Source organism: Lissotriton helveticus, chromosome 6 (genome assembly GCF_964261635.1).
Source record: "Lissotriton helveticus chromosome 6, aLisHel1.1, whole genome shotgun sequence".
NCBI lineage: Eukaryota > Metazoa > Chordata > Amphibia > Caudata > Salamandridae > Lissotriton > Lissotriton helveticus.
The window spans coordinates 896655375-896676018 of NC_136067.1; the positions used below are offsets into that span (position 1 = coordinate 896655375).

At 43.0% G+C, this 20644-nt stretch overlaps 2 protein-coding genes across 12 annotated transcripts in view; one reads left to right on the forward strand and one right to left on the reverse strand.

Annotated features, from left to right (window-relative positions):
- Nucleotides 1–5979, reverse strand: part of LOC144763179 (uncharacterized) — a 500850-nt gene extending 494871 nt beyond the window's left edge. For 7 of the 11 annotated variants that reach the window (XR_013596172.1, XR_013596175.1, XR_013596173.1 and 4 more), the window contains exon 1: nt 5257–5319. Coding sequence is in view for 2 of the 11 variants with exons in the window: in XM_078648525.1 (XP_078504651.1) it covers nt 5257–5274 (18 nt within the window). In the remaining 9 variants the exon portion in view is untranslated. Of the gene's footprint in view, nt 1–4949; nt 5031–5256; nt 5320–5861 lie in introns of those variants that run through there. The other 4 variants (XR_013596177.1, XM_078648526.1, XR_013596178.1 and 1 more) reach the window with 3 other exon arrangements.
- LOC144763178 (amine sulfotransferase-like) overlaps nt 1–20644 on the forward strand; it is a 314863-nt gene that overhangs the window by 268549 nt on the left and 25670 nt on the right. Inside the window, exon 5 of the mRNA XM_078648524.1 lies at nt 16652–16746. Within this exon, the coding sequence (XP_078504650.1) occupies nt 16652–16746 (95 nt within the window). The remainder of the gene's footprint in view (nt 1–16651; nt 16747–20644) is intronic.

Consider the following 20644-nt stretch of genomic DNA (forward strand, 5'->3'; position numbering starts at 1 on the left):
GACTTTCTCACAGTGAAAAATCCTAAAACCACCACTATTGCGCACAGCGGATGTGCTATAATGCTATTAGAACATCCTATCAACCTTGGATTTATAAGAGATAAATACCCCCTGACTCACATTATGAAGATATTTCAAGTCACTGAGAAGTTCCATAACCATCTACAAGAACAGGGCTGAAGGCTGAGTTCCTTTGTAATGCTGTAGAACTCTGAGGTGACTTGCAATATCCTTGTCATGTATGTCAGGGGGTACTTTATCCCATATAACACAGTCACTCCCGCACCTTTTTCACAAACCACTTAAAACCCTGCTGTGCAGCTCTTTCATAAAAAAGAGTGACCATGTTTTCAAACATGAAGAATAATAATAAAACCTATAATGCAAAATGAAACACATCAGCAACCTGTTTGATATTTTGTTCAAACAGATATTAGAAACAATTCAATACAAGTCAGTTAAAAATAAAGCTGCAATAGACCGCAATGTGAAGAAACATGGAGAAAGATTCTAGCTTTTCTCTATCTAAGGAGTGCAAAAAATATACATATTCTCTCTGCTTTTCGTTGCAGTCGATCAGAAGGAAGCAAAGCAACGTCTTATTGCTGCTTTAAACAGCTGCCTTAATTATGCTCCATGACCTGACCTGCCTGTCACCTTGGCTGCAGGCTCTGGAAGCAGGAATTGTGAAGTAAGAACTTGAAAGTAATAACCTCCTAATAGTTGGGTCCTGACGTCTTTTATTTATATTCGGAGACTTTCTGCTTCACAAGCCACTGATCATAAAGACATTTGTGAATGCCCTGTACACAAGGATTACAGAATCCCATATATTATAATATTCGAAATTATTCAGGCAGAAACAAAAATGCAAACATGTGAATGCTGTACAGAATTAACATTGCAGACATGATTGGTCACCAGTACAAAAAAACATGCCTGAAGATTACTGGCTCTTAAAGTTCCTACTGCCATATCTTCCTGCCGCTGCACGCCATGACGCTTTTTTATCTGACAATGCTTGCCCAGCGTTGTTGCGCTTGCTACTTGAAGTATGCCTAGCAGGTTAAATGGTGCATGCCCACGTGAACACAGTCCTCAGACACACTATTTTGAAAGGGCCTGCTTCCAACATATGGCAAAGGTGTCTGCAAGCTAAAATATTGTACAACCTGGTGAAATGGTGCCAGACCTATGAATCAGCGTCAACTTGCTCCGCTGTTGCTGTAAACAAGTACAAATAAAGAAAGAAACACAATCACCTAAATAAGGGCCACAGACAGGTGTAGCAAATAAAATATATCAATAAAAATAAACTGACAAGGACTGAAGACAAAAGGAAATCACTGATGACCAGAATTCATTTTTGTTGAAGTTACGGGTTTTGGCGGACAGACAGTCATCAGTTGTGTTGTGGCTAAAGTTATTATGATTTCTAGTGCCTTTGCTGGGGTCTTCTGAAAAAGAATTAACAAGGATAATCCATAATCTAATCCACTGCATTGTATAGGCCTGCTTACAAGTAAAGGTGCTATTTATCGCACCTATAAAATGTAAATGTAATGTAAATGTAGTTGAGCTTATATAGCGCACAGCTACCCGCAGTGGGTGTCCCGGCGCTTGCTTAGGGAACCCGTCCTGGTATTCCCCTGTGAGATAGCAGGGTATCCACAAGGTGAAAGTCAGGCATCCCGCCGCGAGGGGCCGTTGTGGAGATTAAGCAAGCTATTGCCCAGAGTCGCAGAGTGTGAACCCGTGAGTCGAGGAGGCACCGGGGCGAGAATTATCGAGTCCGTGGAATTTTTAGCCCAAGACCCGCCGAGGCAGGGAATTGAACCCTGGTCCAGGACCGATCTCAGCTTCCGGGTCTGCTGCCTCTAACCCCTGAGCCACACTTCTCCACAAAATAATGATACAGTGGGGTTAGTTATTTATGGGGTGCAATAAATAGCACCTATTAAAGTTATAGGGAATTACATGCAGATTTTGGTGTGTTGAATACCATAGACATTTCCTCTGTTAATTTCCGACAGGTTTGACCTACCAAAATAAAAACAAATGTTTGTTTTATTTTACAAATCCGATAGCTATTGGATGCGCTAAATAAAACCAAACACGTAATTCCGACCAGTGCGTAAACACAGATTTACGTATGGGATGGATTTAACCGCCCAACTTGTAATCAGGTCCTACATGTTTTACTAGGATATAGGAAATGCTTCATATTAAAGTTGTGGTGTACCAGGGAATGCCTTGTCCTACTCTCTTTTATTGGGTTATGTCTTTTGGATGCTGTTAGTGCATAGACAGTGCAACACTCACTAGTTACCAAAGACGACATAAAAGTTTTTTGCTCTATTGTTATTAATATTAGAGAATAAAGATCAACTTTTTTCCAAAGGTGCAAGAAATTGCCAATGGCTTGCAGATACAATAGATATCTTCCTCTGTCTTGTGACGCCAGATTAGACGATGAGGTTGCTTGTGTAAACTTAGATTTTTTTTTTTAAACAAAGTGAGTCCTCACGTTATGGACATTTAGATGGAGTCTGGACAAGGAATTCAGAAAAGTATGTTCCTCCATAACAGGTCATGCAAGCTCAACGTGATAATGTGTATTTCTGTTGAATTCTTGTGATTACTCTACCTAACACTTTTCAGGCACAGCAATATTTCAGTAATATAGGTATTAATGCAATGATATATACCATTGCCCGCCGTAGTCCACTCTCAACAGTACAAACAATTGATTATATGAAGCCTTAATCAGTGATGAAAGTTCGAAAATCATATATTTACTTTTTACATGGACTTTCTATGGGAAAACTCCTTTTGGATATTTTGGTCAATGGGAAGTAAGAATGAGAAATTTACCAGGGCACCCAATGTGATAGCCCTACAAGGATAACTTGTAGCTTGTCATTCAGGTACTACCTACTCAGGCATTGGTTGGGTTTGGTTAAGCCAAATCATACCCATTTTCTGTGCCTCAAACCAACTGAGGATGGCCCAGAGGAATTGAGCCACTGGTTCCTTGGACCAAGTCCAGTGAAAGACTATCTAGGCATTGTGACCTAATGGGTCTTCAAGGGGGTTCTGCTTCACTTCAGAGTCCCTTAAAATTGAGCTCTTTCTTCTTGCCAATCTCCTATGCCATAGCTTGGCATGGCTAAACCCACAAAGGCAATTCCTCAGTCTGTTTTTCTCTATAGGCAATGTGAGGATCAACTCTCTCTGGAAACTTCAGAAACTGCATGCATTCTTGCATACATTCATACATTCAAACTGGATCACAGCAATCCCCTTCACACATCCTGGAATCATCTTCCTGCACAAACACTTACCTCATCCATCCTTCCTTAGTAGAGATACATTTCTGAGTCTGCATTTAGTCAATTATTATTCAGGTGCTTTTCAGCTTCATCATATCTCTAGCAGCTTGATTGTTTGCTCCTCTCTTGGGCAATACAACATTGATGTTTGGAACAGGATGAGGGGCGTCTGTTTGTGGGCTTTGGTCACAATAGGAGTGGAGCTTTATGGAGAACAAGAAGAAGCCAAGTCCTGCTGCAAGCCCATGGACATCTTAGTAAAACAATATTCAAGCTTCCTCTAGGACCAGCAATCCACAGACTCTGTTCATGTTTGATAACACATACATAAAGGACATTAGGATGAATTCACAAAAGATTCAACTGTTCCCTACCCAGTGAATGATGCACGATGCTCAATGCTCTTAGGTGTCATCCGCGATGAACCAAGCCCTACCAAGCAATATGGTGTCAGAGGAGCACAACAATGGCTACAATGCTGCTGAAGACCGCAGAGGAAGTTGGGGTGATCCTACTGCATCCGAGGCCTGCCTGGTATGCATGCCGACAGCAGCTTTTACTCCTCGTCTGCCATGTTGCTACGTCACCACTGATTCCTGATGTCTGTTGATGAACTGTTCAGCAGAGGTAGTTACTGGTGAGTCCCGATGATTGAGGAGGCTGCAAACAAGCAGGGACGCAGCACTGGGTTTGGGGAAATGAAAGAGCACACCCAAGGCTGGGGACAGATGGCTGGCAATCTTATGGTGTGGCATAAAGCAGAGTATTGCACCTCACCTGGGAGGTCAAAACATCAATGAGGGATGAACAAGGGAAAAGAGGCAAAGGGATAAAGTGGCAAAGACCAGCTTGCACCCAACATCTGGGGCGGTTTCTCCATTAGGGCTCTGGGGCTGCACTCTTCTTAAATTCCTACACATTCATATTTCTAAACAAATCAATGTATTTAGTTCTGGGCTTTATGTCCCAGGCTGCCCGCCTCACCTCGCTCTGAAGCAGTGCACAGAAGCCAGGCAGTAAATCAACTTTCTGCAATGTGGCACATGACATAGGGCTTACCTTTCATTGCCATTGTAGACTGTGGTGGACTCCTCTGTAGCGAATGATGCTGTCAACATCACAGTTTCAAGCGTCAAAGTCTTCACCCTTGTGTGAGGCCAGGCATCAAACATTCACAGGCATAGATCCCACACCCTTTCCCATTCATCACACGGTAGTACAGGATGCAAGCACATGGATTGAATTACAAACAATGTATGTTCAAAATGTTAAGGCAATGTATACCAGTGATTTAGTTCCTCTTTTTTTTCAAATGCTTTACCTAATCTTGCATTCCCCAAGAGTGTTAGCTATTTCACCATGTGTGTTTCTGTATTTTTTTGTACATCCTATTACTCTTCTGTAGAGCATACTTTGAGTAGTGCCAAGTGTTTATGAGGGACTTTTGTTGGGAGCTCTGGCACTGAGACTGAAGAAGGCAAAGCAAAGCGGACGCGGCAGCCTGACAGCACTACAGATGTTGCTAGTTGCTTCTCTGCTTACTAAGGTGTTTTAACTGTTATACTCTTATTTTATTTTAAAACGCATGTTGCTTTGTAAATCTCTGTAGCCACCTACCTCAATCCATTGATTCTTTGGGAGTCTAACTCTCCCTTGGCCCTGGTCCGACACGGCTCATGCCGATTGCTCGGAGGGCTGTGTCGGGAGTTCTGCACCACTTCCGGTGGATGCCGGAGTTAGTGCTTCAGTCTCTGGCGCCATCCTCAGTACTTAGGGCACACAGAGCGCGCACGCGCAGCGGACGCGGCAGCCTGACAGCACTACAGATGCCACTAGTTGCTTCTCTGCTTACTAAGGTGTTTTAACTGTACTATTATTTTATTTTAAAACGCACGTTGCTCTGTAAATCTCTGTAGCCACCTACCTCGATCCATTGATTCATTGGCAGTCTAACTCTCACTTTACCCCGGGGCGACACGGCTCGTGCAGATTGCTTGGAGGGCTGTGTTGGGAGATCTGCACCACTTCCGGCGGATGCAGGATTTAGCGCTTCAGTCCCTGGCTCCATCCTCAGTACTTAGGGCACACAGAGCGCGCACGCGCAGAGGACGCGGCAGCCTGACAGCACTACAGATGCCGCTAATTAAAGGTGTTTTAACTGTTATACTATTATTTTATTTTAAAACGCACGTTACTCTGTAAATCTCTGTAGCCACCTACCTCGATCCATTGAGTCATTGGCAGTCTAACTCTCCCTTGGCCCCGGTCCGACATGGCTCATGCTGATTGCTTGGAGGGCTGTGTTGGGAGATCTGCACCACTTCAGTGGATGCAGGAGTTAGCGCTTCAGTCTCTGGCACCATCCTCAGTACTTAGGGCACACAGAGCATGCACGTGCAGCTGACGTGGCAGCCTGACAGCACTACAGATGCCGCTAGTTGCTTCTCTGCATACTAAGGTGTTTTAACTGTTATACTATTATTTTATTTTAAAACGCACGTTGCTCTGTAAATCTCTGTAGCCACCTACCTCGATCCATTTGATTCATTGGCAGTCTAACTCTCCCTTTGCTCCGGTCCGACACGGCTCGTGCCAATTATTCGGAGGGCTGTGTTGGGAGATCTGCACCACTTCCGGCGGATGCCGGAGTTAGTGCTTCAGTCCCTGGCTCTATCCTCAGTACTTAGGGCACACAGAGCGCGCACGCGCAGAGGACGCGGCAGCCTGACATCACTACAGATGCCGCTAGTTGCTTCTCTGCTTACTAAGGTGTTTTAACTGTTATACTATTATTTTATTTTAAAACGCTTGTTGCTATGTAAATCTCTGTAGCCACCTACCTCGATCCATTGATTAATTAGCAGTCTAACTCTCCCTTGGCCCCGGTCCCACACGGCTTGTGCCGATTGCTCGGAGGGCTGTGTTGGGAGATCTGCACCACTTCCGGCAGATGCCTGAGTTAGCGCTTCAGTTTCTGGCGCCATCCTCAGTACTTAGGGCACACAGAGCGCGCACGCGCAACGGACGTGGCAGCCTGACAGCACTACAGATGCCGCTAGTTGCTTCTCTGCTTACTAAGGTGTTTTAACTGTTATACTATTACCTTATTTTAAATCGCACGTTGCTCTTTAAATCTCTGTAGCCACCTACCTCGATCCATTGATTCATTGGCAGTCTAACTCTCCCTTGGCCCCGGTCCGACACGGCTCATGCCGATTGCTCAGAGGACTGTATTGGGAGATCTGCACCACTTCCGGCGGATGCTGGAGTTAGCACTTTAGTCTCTGGCGCCATCCTCAGAACGTAGGGCACACAGAGCGCGCACGCGCCGGCGGCGCGCCAAAGGCAAATCCCGTCTGCGCCTATCGGCACCTGGACCGTGCCCAGGGCCATACCCCCTGGCCGACAGTGCCTAGCCCCGATGAAATCATATTCAGGCACGAAACTCCTACAATTGCACCCTACTATCGAAAGATCCTGTACTCAGCTTAAACTAGATGCCCCTTTTAAACTGCGAAGACAAACCTGCACTCATTGTCATTTTATACCTGTCACTTATTTAAAGTCTGACACTAGCACCACCCAAAGTCTCAACAATAAAAAGGGAATCAATATAGTAGCTGCCCTCATTAATGCCTGTTCACTGGGCAAACATAAAGAGGAGATTGCAGACTTTATTTCTGACTACAAAATTGATCTTCTGTTCATTACAGAAGCATGGACTGACTTGGCATCTGAACCAGACCTGGTAGTTGCCACGCCTGAGGGCTATAATATTGTGAGACAGGATAGAGTAGGTGGGTGAGCAATAATTTTGTGTAGCAAATTCACTACCAAGATACTTCATGCTCCCATGACAACTTGTGAAGCAATAAACTTTTCCATCTCACTGACCCCCTCCCAAATCTTCAAAGGTATTCTACTTTATAGACCCCCGGGATCTAGGATGGAATTTCTGACCACACTCAGTGATGTGGTGGAGTCCATAGCAGTTAAATGCACCTTTACAATCTTAGGCAATTTCAATTTTCACCTTGAAAAGATATATGATAAGGACACCAAGACCTTATTGGCAGATCTAGAGTCAGTAGGCTTATCACAGCTAGTCTCGGACAGCACTCATGTTGCCGGTCACATTCTAGATGGTCTTTTTTTCAAACTCCCAAAACATCTTCATAAAAGAAATTCTACCTCTTGCATGGTCTGACCACCATGCCGTTATATTTAATATACTACTTGACAACCACTTGTCCACTAAGACATCAGCGAGTGGAACGGTTGCATTCAAGGTTTGGAAAAACGTAGACAATCAGCAGCTTATGACATATCTGTCCTCAACTCAACCTGAGGTGTTGGATGACCCAGACATAGCCTCAACAGCTTACAATAATTGGCCCTGTAACGCGTTGGACGAGCTAGTGCCAACCAAAACTATATCTAAAAATCGAAGCCTTCCATCAGCTCCCTGGTTCACTAACGCACTCAGAGAACAAAAACAAAAGTGTAGGAATCAGGAAAGACACTTGCGTCAATTTTATGCCAACGAAGAAAAACTCCTGTATAAGAGTGAATTAGCGAAGTATAAATTAATGTTCAAGAAAAAAGCATATATTTTACAGCGCACATTGAATTGGCTAAGAATTTAAACATACAACTCTACCAAGTAGTCACCAAGTTATCACAGCAAGTGTCAGTAGCTGCTCCTGCACTTTCACCAACATTGTGTAACTCCTTAGTGGACTATTTTTATGTTAAAGTAAATAATATTTACGCTAATTTTTCTGTTCAAGAAAATTCGTCTGCTCAACTTGCAGTCACAGATGCTCCAGCTCAGGTCTTAGTGCAGTTTCAAAAAGTTAGTGTTGCACAAATCACTAATATCATGACTACTATTAAATCTGGCTCAGCTAATGACCCTTGTCCACCAGCTGTTCTTGTACCTGTTACAGAAACAATAGCTCCTGTACTTACGGAAATCTGTAATGCTACATTTTCCTCTGGGATATATCCAGCTGCCTGGAAAACCACCATACTAAAACCTCTATTGAAAAAATCCATTTGAATCCGGAGGATACCAAAAACTACAGGCCTAGTGCCAGTTTGCCTTTCCCGGCCATAGTGGTTGAAAAAGCTATGAGCCTTCAAATTTCTACATTCATAGAGGATCATCATTGGCTAGATTATAACCAATTTGGATTTCGCAAAAGTCACAGCACAGAGACTGCATTAATTAAGGCATCAGAGGAAATAAGAGTCATCCTTGACCAGGGAGGGCTGGCAGTTCCTATTCTGCTGGACCTCTCTGTGGCATTTGACATGGTCGATCATAACACTCTAATCGACTGTGTCACTGCGATGGGCATCCAGGACAAAGTAAGAGATCTGCTGTCCTCCTTTCTCTCCAACCGGACCCAGACCGTAACATTGGGCAACTTCCACTCTGCCCAGATGACACTACCGTGTGGTGTTCCTCAGGGCTCATCCCTAAGTCCGACGCTTTTTAACATCTACGTGTTGGACTTAGCCAGAGTCATCAAGGCACATGGGATGGGCCTAACATCGTATGCTGATGACACACAGCTGGTGCTCGCTATAAATGACAATGGAGAGAAGGTTGCAGAAAGCTTCCAAAAAGGCATGCTGGCCATCAGTAGCTGGATGGGCAGCAATTGTCTTAAACTCAACTCCGATAAAATGGAGGTTATGATTTTTGGTAAGTTGTCTCCCATCTGGTCCAGCTTCTGGTGGCCATTGGCTCTCGGTCCCCCACCGAACCCAGTTTCCAAGGTCAGAAACTTAGGTATAATATTTGATGACAAACTGACTTTTGCATCACATGCCAATACAATTGTCTCAGCCTCCTTTTATAAACTTGGAATGTTTAAAAAGATCTTGCAGTATCTCCCTCTTAATGCAGGAAGGACCTTGGTCAGTGTATTGGTGATGTCATCCTTGGATTACTGTAACAGACTCATCTCCAATGCTCAGAAAAGGGTTATCCAAAAACCGCAGTCTGTGCAGAACGCAGCAGCCAGGATGCTGTCAGGAACCCCTAAATTCAAGTCCATTGCACATGGTATTAAAAGATACCACTGGCTCCCGGTGAGGAATCGAATTAAACTCAAGGCATTATGTATTGCCTATAAAGCCTCCGGAAATCTAGGCCCCCAGTTCTTAATAAAATGTCTAGCTATCCTCATTCCCAACAGGCCACTCCATTCCTCCAATGCATTTCTCCTGTCAGTGCCGCATACCAAAACTGTCTCTTGGGGTGAAAGACGTTTTGTTGTCACGGTCACAAAACTATGGAATTCCTTCCCGCTGGAGATCAGAACCTCACAAACTCTGCTGGCCTTCAGAAGAAAAATAAAGACCTGGCTGTTTAATCAATAAGCTTCCTATCACTCTGCCACCGTCCGCAGCGCCGAACGCCCCAGGGCATTTGCGCGCTTTATAAGTTAAAAAAATAAATAAATAAGTGCCTGTCAGTGGGTTTGCCTCTTTGTGGAGTACACAGGACAATAGCCATGTATTCTAGCTGCCATTGACATTCTGTGCAAATGTGTGTTAATGGGATACATAGATGTCAATCTATTTACAAAAAGAAAATAAAGTTCTTAAATGGGAATGCGTGAGGTGTATGTTTCAGGGTGAAGTGAGGGAGATGCAAGGAGGTGCATTCGGAAGAGAGTGAATAGAGGGTGGTGAAGAGGAAAGAGATGAGGTTGATGATGTGCAGATGGATGAGATGTGCAGAGAATAAGGGGGTACATATGTTACATAAAGAGCACATAACTAAAGGCCAATACTCCTTCACAAGCCTAAAACATATTTAAATACCAGCCAGGTGGCACACTATGGGAATCACAGACTTTTATTTTACATGTTCACTTTTAGTGAGCATCCACTTTTTTCATCCCACTTAAAGATCTCTCTGCACGTATTTCTATTTGACAAATTGCAGCCAGCAGCTGTGGGTGCGTCAAGATGCATGTTAGAGGATTTTATTCTAAAGTTGACAAGACACTGGGCAAGCACACACTTTTAAATTCCTGAAGTTGTTGTGCCACACAATTTGGACATTACAATAACTACTGAACATAATGCAGTAAGGTATGAGGCAGGTTTTAATGGGTTTAATATTTCAAGACTCTATGCTCCCATTGCTTTACAAACCTTGCTTCCTTGCTAAATTAATTTGCTCTAAAATACATACGTTTGTACTTTTTTCTTGGGAAGAGGACCCCCCCACCGAAACCGAAATGTGTCCATTAAGTTAGATCGCTTCCATCGCTACATAAAAGTTATACCTAAATTGTACGCCTCACCACTCTCAAATGTCACCAGCCACCACTGCCCAGCAGCTAAGTTGTATGCATGAGGTGCCTCTGAGCTTAATATTATAAGAACACAATCACATAAACAACATAAAAGCAAGAACCAATTAAATTTAAAGAAAACAGAAACAGCTTAAACAGAACAAAAGATCACAAGTGAAGGTGAGAAAGTGTTACAAATAGGCAATAGAATTAAGCTTAAGTCAGACAAAAGCCTTATGGAGGCAACAAGCAGCTGAAAAGTGGTTACTATTTTAATGTATTACAGATAGGGCTCAATTTTCCTGTTTGTGCCGCAGCACAGTTAAAGGAGGTGCGCTGGGTGCAAACATGAAAAGCCTTATGGAGGCAACAAGCACCTGAAAGCAGTTACTATATTAACTTATTACTGATATGGGTGCATTTTTATGCTTGTGCAGCAGCACACCTTAAAGCAGGTGCGCCAGTTGCAAACATGGAAAGTGCGTCCTCTTAGGAAGAATGTGCTGCCGTCAGGACAGATGCGAACTCGCGCTGGCCCCAGGGCAAAGCATTCAAGAGAATTATGGAACAGCTATTTAAAAGCTGCTCCATGTTTCCCCATGCAGTGGGCACCTGCCTGCACTTTCAAAAGGGATTAGGCATCCCCTTGCATGTGGGTGCAGTGAGTGACTGCACCCACCTGCAGGGGCTTGTCTAATGGGCCCTTTGGACCCCCTTTCAGCCCTTGAGAGGGCTGTCCTCATCTGGCAGACTGACAGTGCGCCACCTTTTATTTTATTATTTTTTATTTATTTTATATTCTTATATAGCGCCTGACTAGACTCCCGAAGGGGTATCTCCGCGCTTTTTGCAAGTGGTGGAATATAACTCATAGTGACCATGAAACAATGAAGGATTATTGCTCAAAAGAGATTAGTTGCTTGTGAATAGGTGAGTTTTGAGAATCTTTCGGAAGGCCAGATGGTTGGTATATGATCTCAGTGTGAGAGGAAGTCAATTCCAGAGCTTTGGTCCTGCGTGGGCCAGAGCACGGCCTCCTTGCCTGGCTTTTTTTATTCTAGGAACCTGTAGCAGCTGAAGGTTGCTGGATCGTAAAGAACGTCCAGGAACATAAGGTTGAAAGATTTTAGTCAGGTATTTGGGGCCGGTGCCTGTTAGACACTTGTGAATGGTACATAGGGTCTTAAATTGTACTCGTTTTCGCACTGGGAGCCAGTGGAGTTTAGTCAGCAGGGGGCGGGAGGGAGTCCTAGGTGGAACATTCAGGACAATCCTTGCCGCAGTGTTTTGGACTACCTGTAGCTTATTGAGTTGTTCTTCGTTTGCTTCTAAGAGCAGACCATTACAGTAGTCCACTCTGCTAATGACTAGCGCCTGGACGAGTGTTTCTCTGTGACAATCTGGCAAATAAGGGAAGACCCTCCTTAACGTGCTTCCCTGCTATCTTGCCGATGTATGGCAAGAGGGAGATAGGGCGTAGGTTTGAGAAGTCTGACCACGGAGATGCCGCTTTTTTTCTTATTGGGTTTACCACCGCCTTTTTCCGTTCCGCAGGGACCTATCCCTCCGTAAGGGAGATGTTAATCACGGTTTGTATGGAGGGGCCAAGGAGGGAGATCAGGGGAGCAGCCATTTTAGCAGGGAGAAGGTCATTGGGGGACCCTGATTTTATGTGGGTAATAAGAGGGAGAAGGTCTGTATTACCAATAGGTGGAAATGATAGCAGAGAATGTTTCTTTTGATTAGGCGGGTTGAAGGAGGGGAGCTTATTATTGTTTCCCATGTTGTTAGATGCTATTATTCTTTCGTAAATAAGATTGATTTTATCTTCGAAGAACCGTGAAATTTCGTCGCAAAGAGTCTGCGAAAAGTCATCGGAGCTTTCGCAAGCTGTGGGTTTTACGAAATTTTGTACAATTTTAAAAAGCTCCCTAGGGCAATTACCCGCTTCTGCTAGTTGTTGCGTCAGACAAATCTTCCTAGCTTGCTTTATATTTTTGTAATAGGTTGATTGAGCTTCCAAGAAAATGTTTTGGTTCTCCTCGGTTTTTCAGTTTCCTCCACGCTTTTTCAGCTCGCCTACACTTCTGCTTTTCTACTCTAAGTTCTTGTGTGTACCAATTTTCTTGTTTGGAGGGAGGGTATTGTTTGTGTAGCTTTAATGGAGCCAAGATATCAATGGCTTGCTTAAGTGAAGCATTGAGTTTAGCTAGTGCTGTCTCTGCTGTATCTTCCCCCAATATGGTAGGTTGTTTCCAAATTTCCCGCAATTTTTCCGCTGAGACTTTATGCCATTGGCGACGCCAAATAGGTGGAAGTGATGTTTTGTTGAAGGTTTTTTTTGGGGCCATTAGAGTAAACTCGATCAGAAAATGGTCAGACCATGGAATCTCTCTGGCTGGGGAGCAGCTTATTTTAGTACAATTACAGAAAAGTAAGTCTAAAGTGTGGCCCCCTTTGTGCGTGGCCCCATTATTCTGTATTTTTAGACCCAGGTTGGAGAGGTCGGTAGTCAAGGAGATAGATTCGGGGAGCGCTGGATTATCCACATGAATATTAAAATCTCCCAGGAGGATGAAGTCCTCTTTAGATTTAAGGTGGGGAGCTAAAAGCTCCAGGAGGGAGAGAGCAAAGTCTGGATTGGATCCTGGCGGGCGGTATACTAAGGCACCTTTCCAGGAAATGTGGCCTGCCGAGGCAATTTTAAAGATCATGATTTCTAACTGTGGGCTGTGATGTTGTTCAAGAATCGTGACCTTTATTTCATCTTTATGTATTATGGCCAGGCCACCGCCTGTTTTTTTCTCTCGGTCTAAATGCCTAAATTTGTATCCAGATGGAATCCCCATCGCTATGGCTGTAACCGTATGTGGTTTCATCCACGTCTCTGTGAGGAAGCATATATCTGGTTGAGTTGTATAAACTAGGTCCCATATTTGATGTTGGTGCTTGGGTAGGGATCGGACATTTAGAAGGAAGCTCTTTAATCGTTCTAAGGAAGTGCTTTACTCTGTGTGTGTCCCAATGTCAGGAGGTTGGAACCGGCATTGTAAACACGAGAAACAACCCTCTAGGCTCTGCCAGGGTATTTTAATGCAGCAGCCATCTATAGGTTTCAGGTCTACTAATGTTTGGGCGGAGTAAAGGGTTTTAAATTGCCTCATACCTGTGGAAGCGGGACGAGGGGAAGCAGAGTCCATGGCCCCTGTGCCCCGTCCTGTCACGGACGGGCACAGACGGGCAGCTCTTTGGCGGGTCTTCGGCGGGGCAGCGCGCTCAAGGGGGTGCGAAGGCTAAATAGCCCCTCAGTTAAACCACTGGAGCGCTAACTGCTCCTAGTGGGACCGGAAGTGCCGGAAGTGCCTGCTCACCCCCTTGCAAGAAAGGGAGGCGGTTAGGAAGCGGCAGTGCGGTATTTTTAAATGCGGCCAAATTCCAATTCAGATATAATGTTGGTGCAGTGATGTGCGGGTGGTACATAATAAAATATTTGTGTCACAACAATTCTTTCTTTAAAATTATATCGTCACTTTGTTAAAATTAGCGCTATCACATTGCATGAAGCATAGAGCTATACCTGCCAGGCAAGCGGATCGGAGACACTGCCACTGCCTCCTTTCCGCAGCGACTCCCGGAGGTGCTCTGCCTAAATAGCCCCTCAGTTAAACCACTGGAGCGCTAACCGCTCCTAGTGGGACCGGAAGTGCCGGAAGTGCCTGCTCACCCCCTTGCAAGAAAGGGAGGCGGCTAGGAAGCGGCAGTACGGTATTTTTAAATGCGGCCAAATTCCAATTCAGATATAATGTTGGTGCAGTGATGTGCGGGTGGTACAGAATAAAATATTTGTGTCACAACAATTCTTTCTTTAAAATTATATCGTCACTTTGTTAAAATTAGCGCTATCACATTGCATGAAGCATAGAGCTATACCTGCCAGGCAAGCGGATCGGAGACACTGCCACTGCCTCCTTTCCGCGGTTCAGTGCACCTCCTAAGGGGGGGAATACGACATGGGCACAGAGGCAAACTGATTCTCTCATTAGCAGGGGACCACATCCTCATGTAAATGAGAGAACGCCCTCTTTTGATAGAGCTGGTGCTGCAGGTTCATCAGCCCTATCTGTATTACAGAAGGGGCTGCACAAGCATCTATAGCGGGAAACAACCTTTACAATGCAACTTTTACAACGCACTACCATTACAACAAAACTTTTACAACGCAACATCCATTACAACGCATGCCATTACAACGCAACCATTACAACGCATGACACTACAACGCATACCACTACAACGCATGTCATTACAACGCAGTCATTACAACGCATACCATTATAACGCATAGCATTATAACACATAGTACCCTTACACTATCCAATACTTACCCTACTGTTGCACCCCCTGGAGTTAGAATAGTAATTTTTACCCCTACACTATCCAACACTTACCCTACTTTTGCACCCCCTGGAGTTAGAATAGTAATTTTTACCCCTACACTATCCAACACTTACCCTACTTTTGCACCCCCTGGAGTTAGAATAGTAATTTTTACCCCTACACTATCCAACACTTACCCTACTTGTGCACCCCCTGGAGTTAGAATAGTAATTTTTACCCCTACACTATCCAACACTTACCCTACTGTTGCACCCCCCTGGAGTTAGAATAGTAATTTTTACCCCCACAATATCCAATACTTACCTTACATGCAATGTAATGTTATGCGTTGTAATGGTATGCGTTGTAAAGGTAGTATGCGATGTAATGGAATGCGTTGTAAAGGTAATTAAAAAAAATTCGTTGTAATGGCATGCATTGTAATGGAATGCGTTGTAATGGATGTTGCGTTGTAAAAAATGCGTTGTAAAGGTATGCATTGTAAAAGTATGCGTTGTAACGTCATACATCCATCTATAGCCCCTTCTTTAAAACCAAAGTGCTCAGGGGGCACCCAAAGCGGACGTAAATGCCTGCAGCGCCCTTGAGGCACTACGGTAATAAGGCCCCAGGACTACAACTAGGCCCTCTCAACCACAAAGTATGAAAGCGACAAAGGCGGAGCAATTAGGAAAAAATGTAAACGCCAGGTAATGATAGTAGGCACAGGTATTCATAAAAGGTCAAGGACTGCAAGCATAAGCAAATAGTCATGTTATGTCTCCTTTACCGAATCCGCTCACCAATAAATTGTATAGCCTCTCGTTCTGTTGCAACCAGGTATTGAGCAAACCCTGGCCTAAAACAATGGTTATGTGACGAATGGCGATGCACCAACCAGCCTTGTAGAAAATGACAGTGAAACGGAATGCTGACAGCAACTAAGTTGAAAGATCTAGGAAGGGTTTCCCGCTTCACTGGATAATAAATCTCAGAACCCTGAGGAGAATAGTCGGCGACTTTTATTTTACGCTTGAAAAACACCTCTAACGTTCCCGAATTTCAGTTACTTAAACCTGACATACAAATTCCATTTCGGGAAACCTTAGGACATTATACTGGAACAATAGACTCTCACATGGCACAAGTCAGGGATACACGTCGATAGATGACGTCCAACCACTATTTTCACATAGTGTACGCGATCCACCCTGCCAAGAAGTTGGGCGTGAAATAATGTAAAGGTATCAAAATAGTGACATTTTAATATTCACTCTAATCCACTAATTTCCACAATGTTTTCCCATGTTATTTTCCAGCTTCACTTGTTGTTTCTATGATTTGGGTGTGCTGAGTTGAGGTAGCATTTTTAGTTTATAAATAGAAGAAATGGCAGAGTAATGTTATCCTTCCCAAGATCTGTAATAATGAGCGGGGGTAATAGAGGGCATACTTTCAAAATAAAAAATAATATACGTGATCAGGAATTCAATATAACTTGATAATAGAGACATATATTCATTGTTCACTTTCCAAACCTCCCCTGCTGATTGTGTGTCAGATGCTTAGCATTGCTTAAACTTTGCTTTGTTTTTCTAATACCACAACTTTTTTTCCCAACAGTGGTCGGAGGCTCCTGGTTTGACCATGTTAAAGGCTGGCATACTCATAAGGGTGACTTTAATATACTTTTTCTCCACTATGAAGATATGATGAAGGTTAGTTATCTGAACCTCTTGAGAATTAATTCAGGAAATAGTATTCGTGTCAAAAAGTGATTTGTGCTAAAGTTCATTGTCAGTAGCGGCTCTTGGAGGGAGTGCTGTGGGACAGTGAAGTGGGGCAGGGGAGGGGCAGGGTGGGGGGTAGTAAACTCAGGCATACGGCCGCATGGAGGTAAGTACATAAATAAATAAAACTAATTACATTGTGCACGCTGCAACGCCAAATGGCAATGTAGCGTGCCCAATGTAATTCGTTTTATTTATTTATTTACTTCCATCTGATCGGCCGCATGCTGGAGTTTACTACCCCCCACCCTGCCCTGCCCTGCCCCGCCCCACCTCACCGCCCTGCAGCACTCCCTTCAGGAGCCGATACTATTCATTGTGCAGAGTGTTGCTATTTAGTGTGATTTGTCAATATTGTTGGCCTAATGCTTAAAGATTTGCTTGTAACTACATATTGCTAACTCTTGAAGTACTTCTGGACAGTGCACCTATCCAGAGGATAGCCACCAGGCAGGAAACATCCGCCAAACAAAAACAAGAGACAGGCAAAAAGAAAATGCAATATTACATAAAAGGCAGCTGTACTCAACAGCTGCAACCGTGGACTGAATAAGCTAACGTAGTTTTCTGCAAGAAGAAGGTCAAGGAGGAGCTATGGAATTATAGGTATAAACGTGAAGGGCAGAAAGAGAAATGCACAATTGTGTTGAGGTTGCATAAAATAATGGTGAGGCCCGAGGAGAAAGTTCAAGATGGTAATAAACTACATCACACAACAACATGCTAGTCATCAAAGTAGCAAAATAAGTTAACGTAATAGCATTGTATGAAAGGAATATTACTGTTTGGAGAGTAGGAAAGCTAAGTATTAGAGTATGATGAAGCACTAGACATTGGAGAATTGGCAGTAGTGTTATAAGGTGGGCTATAAGAGAGCACAATTCATGAATGAGTGTGAGGCGTGCTCCACTGTAGAATACCTGCACAGCCCTACTTGTAGTTTAGGATGGCCAGGACCTTCCTGGAACTGTTGTGGAAGGCTAGGGAAGGTGTGATAGTCCAATGTAAATAATGAAGATCATGTGTGGAGAAAATTAAGGTAAGTTTATTGGAGAAACAAGAAGTGTGTCTCTCTCTAGGAAAACCCTTGGTCAGCTGTTGTTGTATGGAATCTGGACCCCCCATGGTTCTACCACCAGATTCCATACAACCTGATTGGCCAGGATCCAACACATGCCCTATCATTAATAACATGAAGAAAATGTAAGCTAAACAAACATATGTATCTATAAGCTAGTTTGATTTCAGCACAATAAAAGTTGCATTCTTTACATGTGTGCAACAAAATTGTATCGATATACAATAAAATAAAATTACACAGAGATCTGTATATATGCAAAATTGTCTTAAACTAACCTGAAATATGGTATGGCAGGTACTAGCCACAAACACTTACGTAATTTAACAAGCTTGCCCGTACTCCACAAATTTCCGTCAGTCACTTCTACTACTTGATGTCCTACTCTGACAATTTTCATGGAAATAGAAACTTAGATTCTCCAGCTTTAACCAATCATTCTTTTTTACACGCACCCAATCACCATTGTTGAATTCATGTGTGTGAATCATGTGTCCCTGATAAGACTCATGTTTATCATTTGACACCCATCTCCGATCTGATCCTTAAACTTTTGTGCCATCAATCTTACTTTTCATTTCCATCATATCATCCATATCTGGTTAATATTACACATGGTCCTCCTTCCTCTCATCTTCTCAAATGGAGACATATCTCCAAACATTCTAGGTGTGGCTCTATAATTCCATAATAAATCTTTGAGACCCTGAGAACAACTTTCCAGTTGACCAATGCCAAGTGTAGTCCTTCCTTCGAAACTCCTCTCTACCATTCCACTACACCTTTACTTTGCGGGTAATATAAGGAAGTTCATAAATGATGAATCCCATGCTGGTCCACATAATCTCTCATTACTGAGGATCTTAACTGCACTCTGTTTTCTATGACTAAGCATTTCGGAGATCCTTCTTTTTCAAAGATCTTTTTCAAAAACTGTGTTACTGTATCGGAATCCACTTGATGTACCAATTTAACCTCAGGCCATTGTGATAGTTGATCAATGAGGACAATGGCATACATTGGGCTGTTAGACAAATACATGGGACCAGCAATGTCAAGAGACATCCTCTCTCATACCCTTCCAGGTCTAGTAATGGGAGCTTTTTCATAATGAACTCACTTCTGAGATATATCACTGACGGCACACTCAATACATGATCTAACTGTTGCCTCAATACATCTATCAATGGCTGGCCACCAAAATTCACACTGAATTCTTCTTTTTATGCTACACATGCCGGGCGGACCTTCATGGGACATATCCAACACAAGCTGTCCTAAATCCTGGGGTACCACCAGTTGCTCCCCTCAAAACAAAACATCATCTATCACAGAAAGTTAATTTGCAATGTTGAAGTATGGTAACAATTCTTTATTCAATAACTTCTTCTCTGGTCATTGTGACCTATTATATTAAATGACTTCCTGAATTTCCTCATCATTATTGAATGAAAATACTCATTTCCTAACCAACAAGCTAGCGTTTCCTTTTCCAGAATAGAATACTCGAATTCTGCATCTCTTAATGGTCTTGATGCAAATGCAATGGTGACTAATTTGCCTTCATGGTCCTGCATCAAGACTGCACCAATGGCCAAATTACTTGCATCCGTAACAATGATCAAATTATCTAAGATGTCAAAAGTTGCCAACAGGGGAGGAGAGGAAATCTCTTTTTTCAGATTGACAAATTCAGTATCACAGTTTTCATTCCAAGTAAATTGTTGATTGAAATTTCTCATGTGGTTTGTCTTGTCAGCAAACAGTGGAAAGCATAATATTCAGCTAGGCCAAGAAATGGTCTAAACAGATCTTAATTCTGGGGATCTAGAGCTTCCATTATAGCCTTTACCAAATTTTGCTTCGGTGAAACAACATTTTTGCTGATGGTATGCCCCAAAAAGTCCATGGATTCCACTTCAAATTTGTAATTTTCTTTGGTTAAAGTCATACCATGGTACTGTAAAATACTCAAAATCTTAAACAAAGTCTCTGCACAATCTTGATTGATGTTCCTAAAAGCAAGTATGTCATCTTGGAAATACAAAGCATTTTTTATTTCCTTGAACAATTTATGCATGAATCTTTGGGATATATCTGAAGCAGAAATTAGACCAAAAGCATTCTTTTGTATCTAAATGCTCCTTCATGCATTTTAAATGAAGTGACGTGTTTGCTATCCTTGTGTAAAGCAATCTGAGGATAGGCATTGGATAGATCTAGCCTTGAAAATACAGTGACACCCTCCATTGCGGAAAACATTTCCCCAATATTTGGCAACGAATGTCGATCCACCCACACACACTCATTTAATTCTCTCAAATCAACACAAAGTCACATTTTCCCATTTGGTTTATGAACTACGACAACGGGTGACAACTATTCAGATGACTCAATCTCATCAATATTGTCTTGACTGGATAGCCTATCCAGTTCTTCCCTTAATGCTTGCCTCACGGGAATGTTTCTAACCTTGTGTACCTTAGGTACAGTTAGATGTTTCAATATGATTTTATGTACAAAGTCTTTCAATAATCCCAGACTAGATGAGAATACCGTAGGAAATACATTTTCCCATTCAACAGATTTGTCTTCAATAACTTGAGAAATGAAGTCAGTGTAACAAAAGACTTGTTCAGGGTGATTTTGATCTAGCGTAATGAGCACGTCCTTTGTTGCACCCATCTTAACAAGCAGGATCCTTCTAAAATAAACTTAAACTTCAATGGGTTTATTCCCATTGCCCAC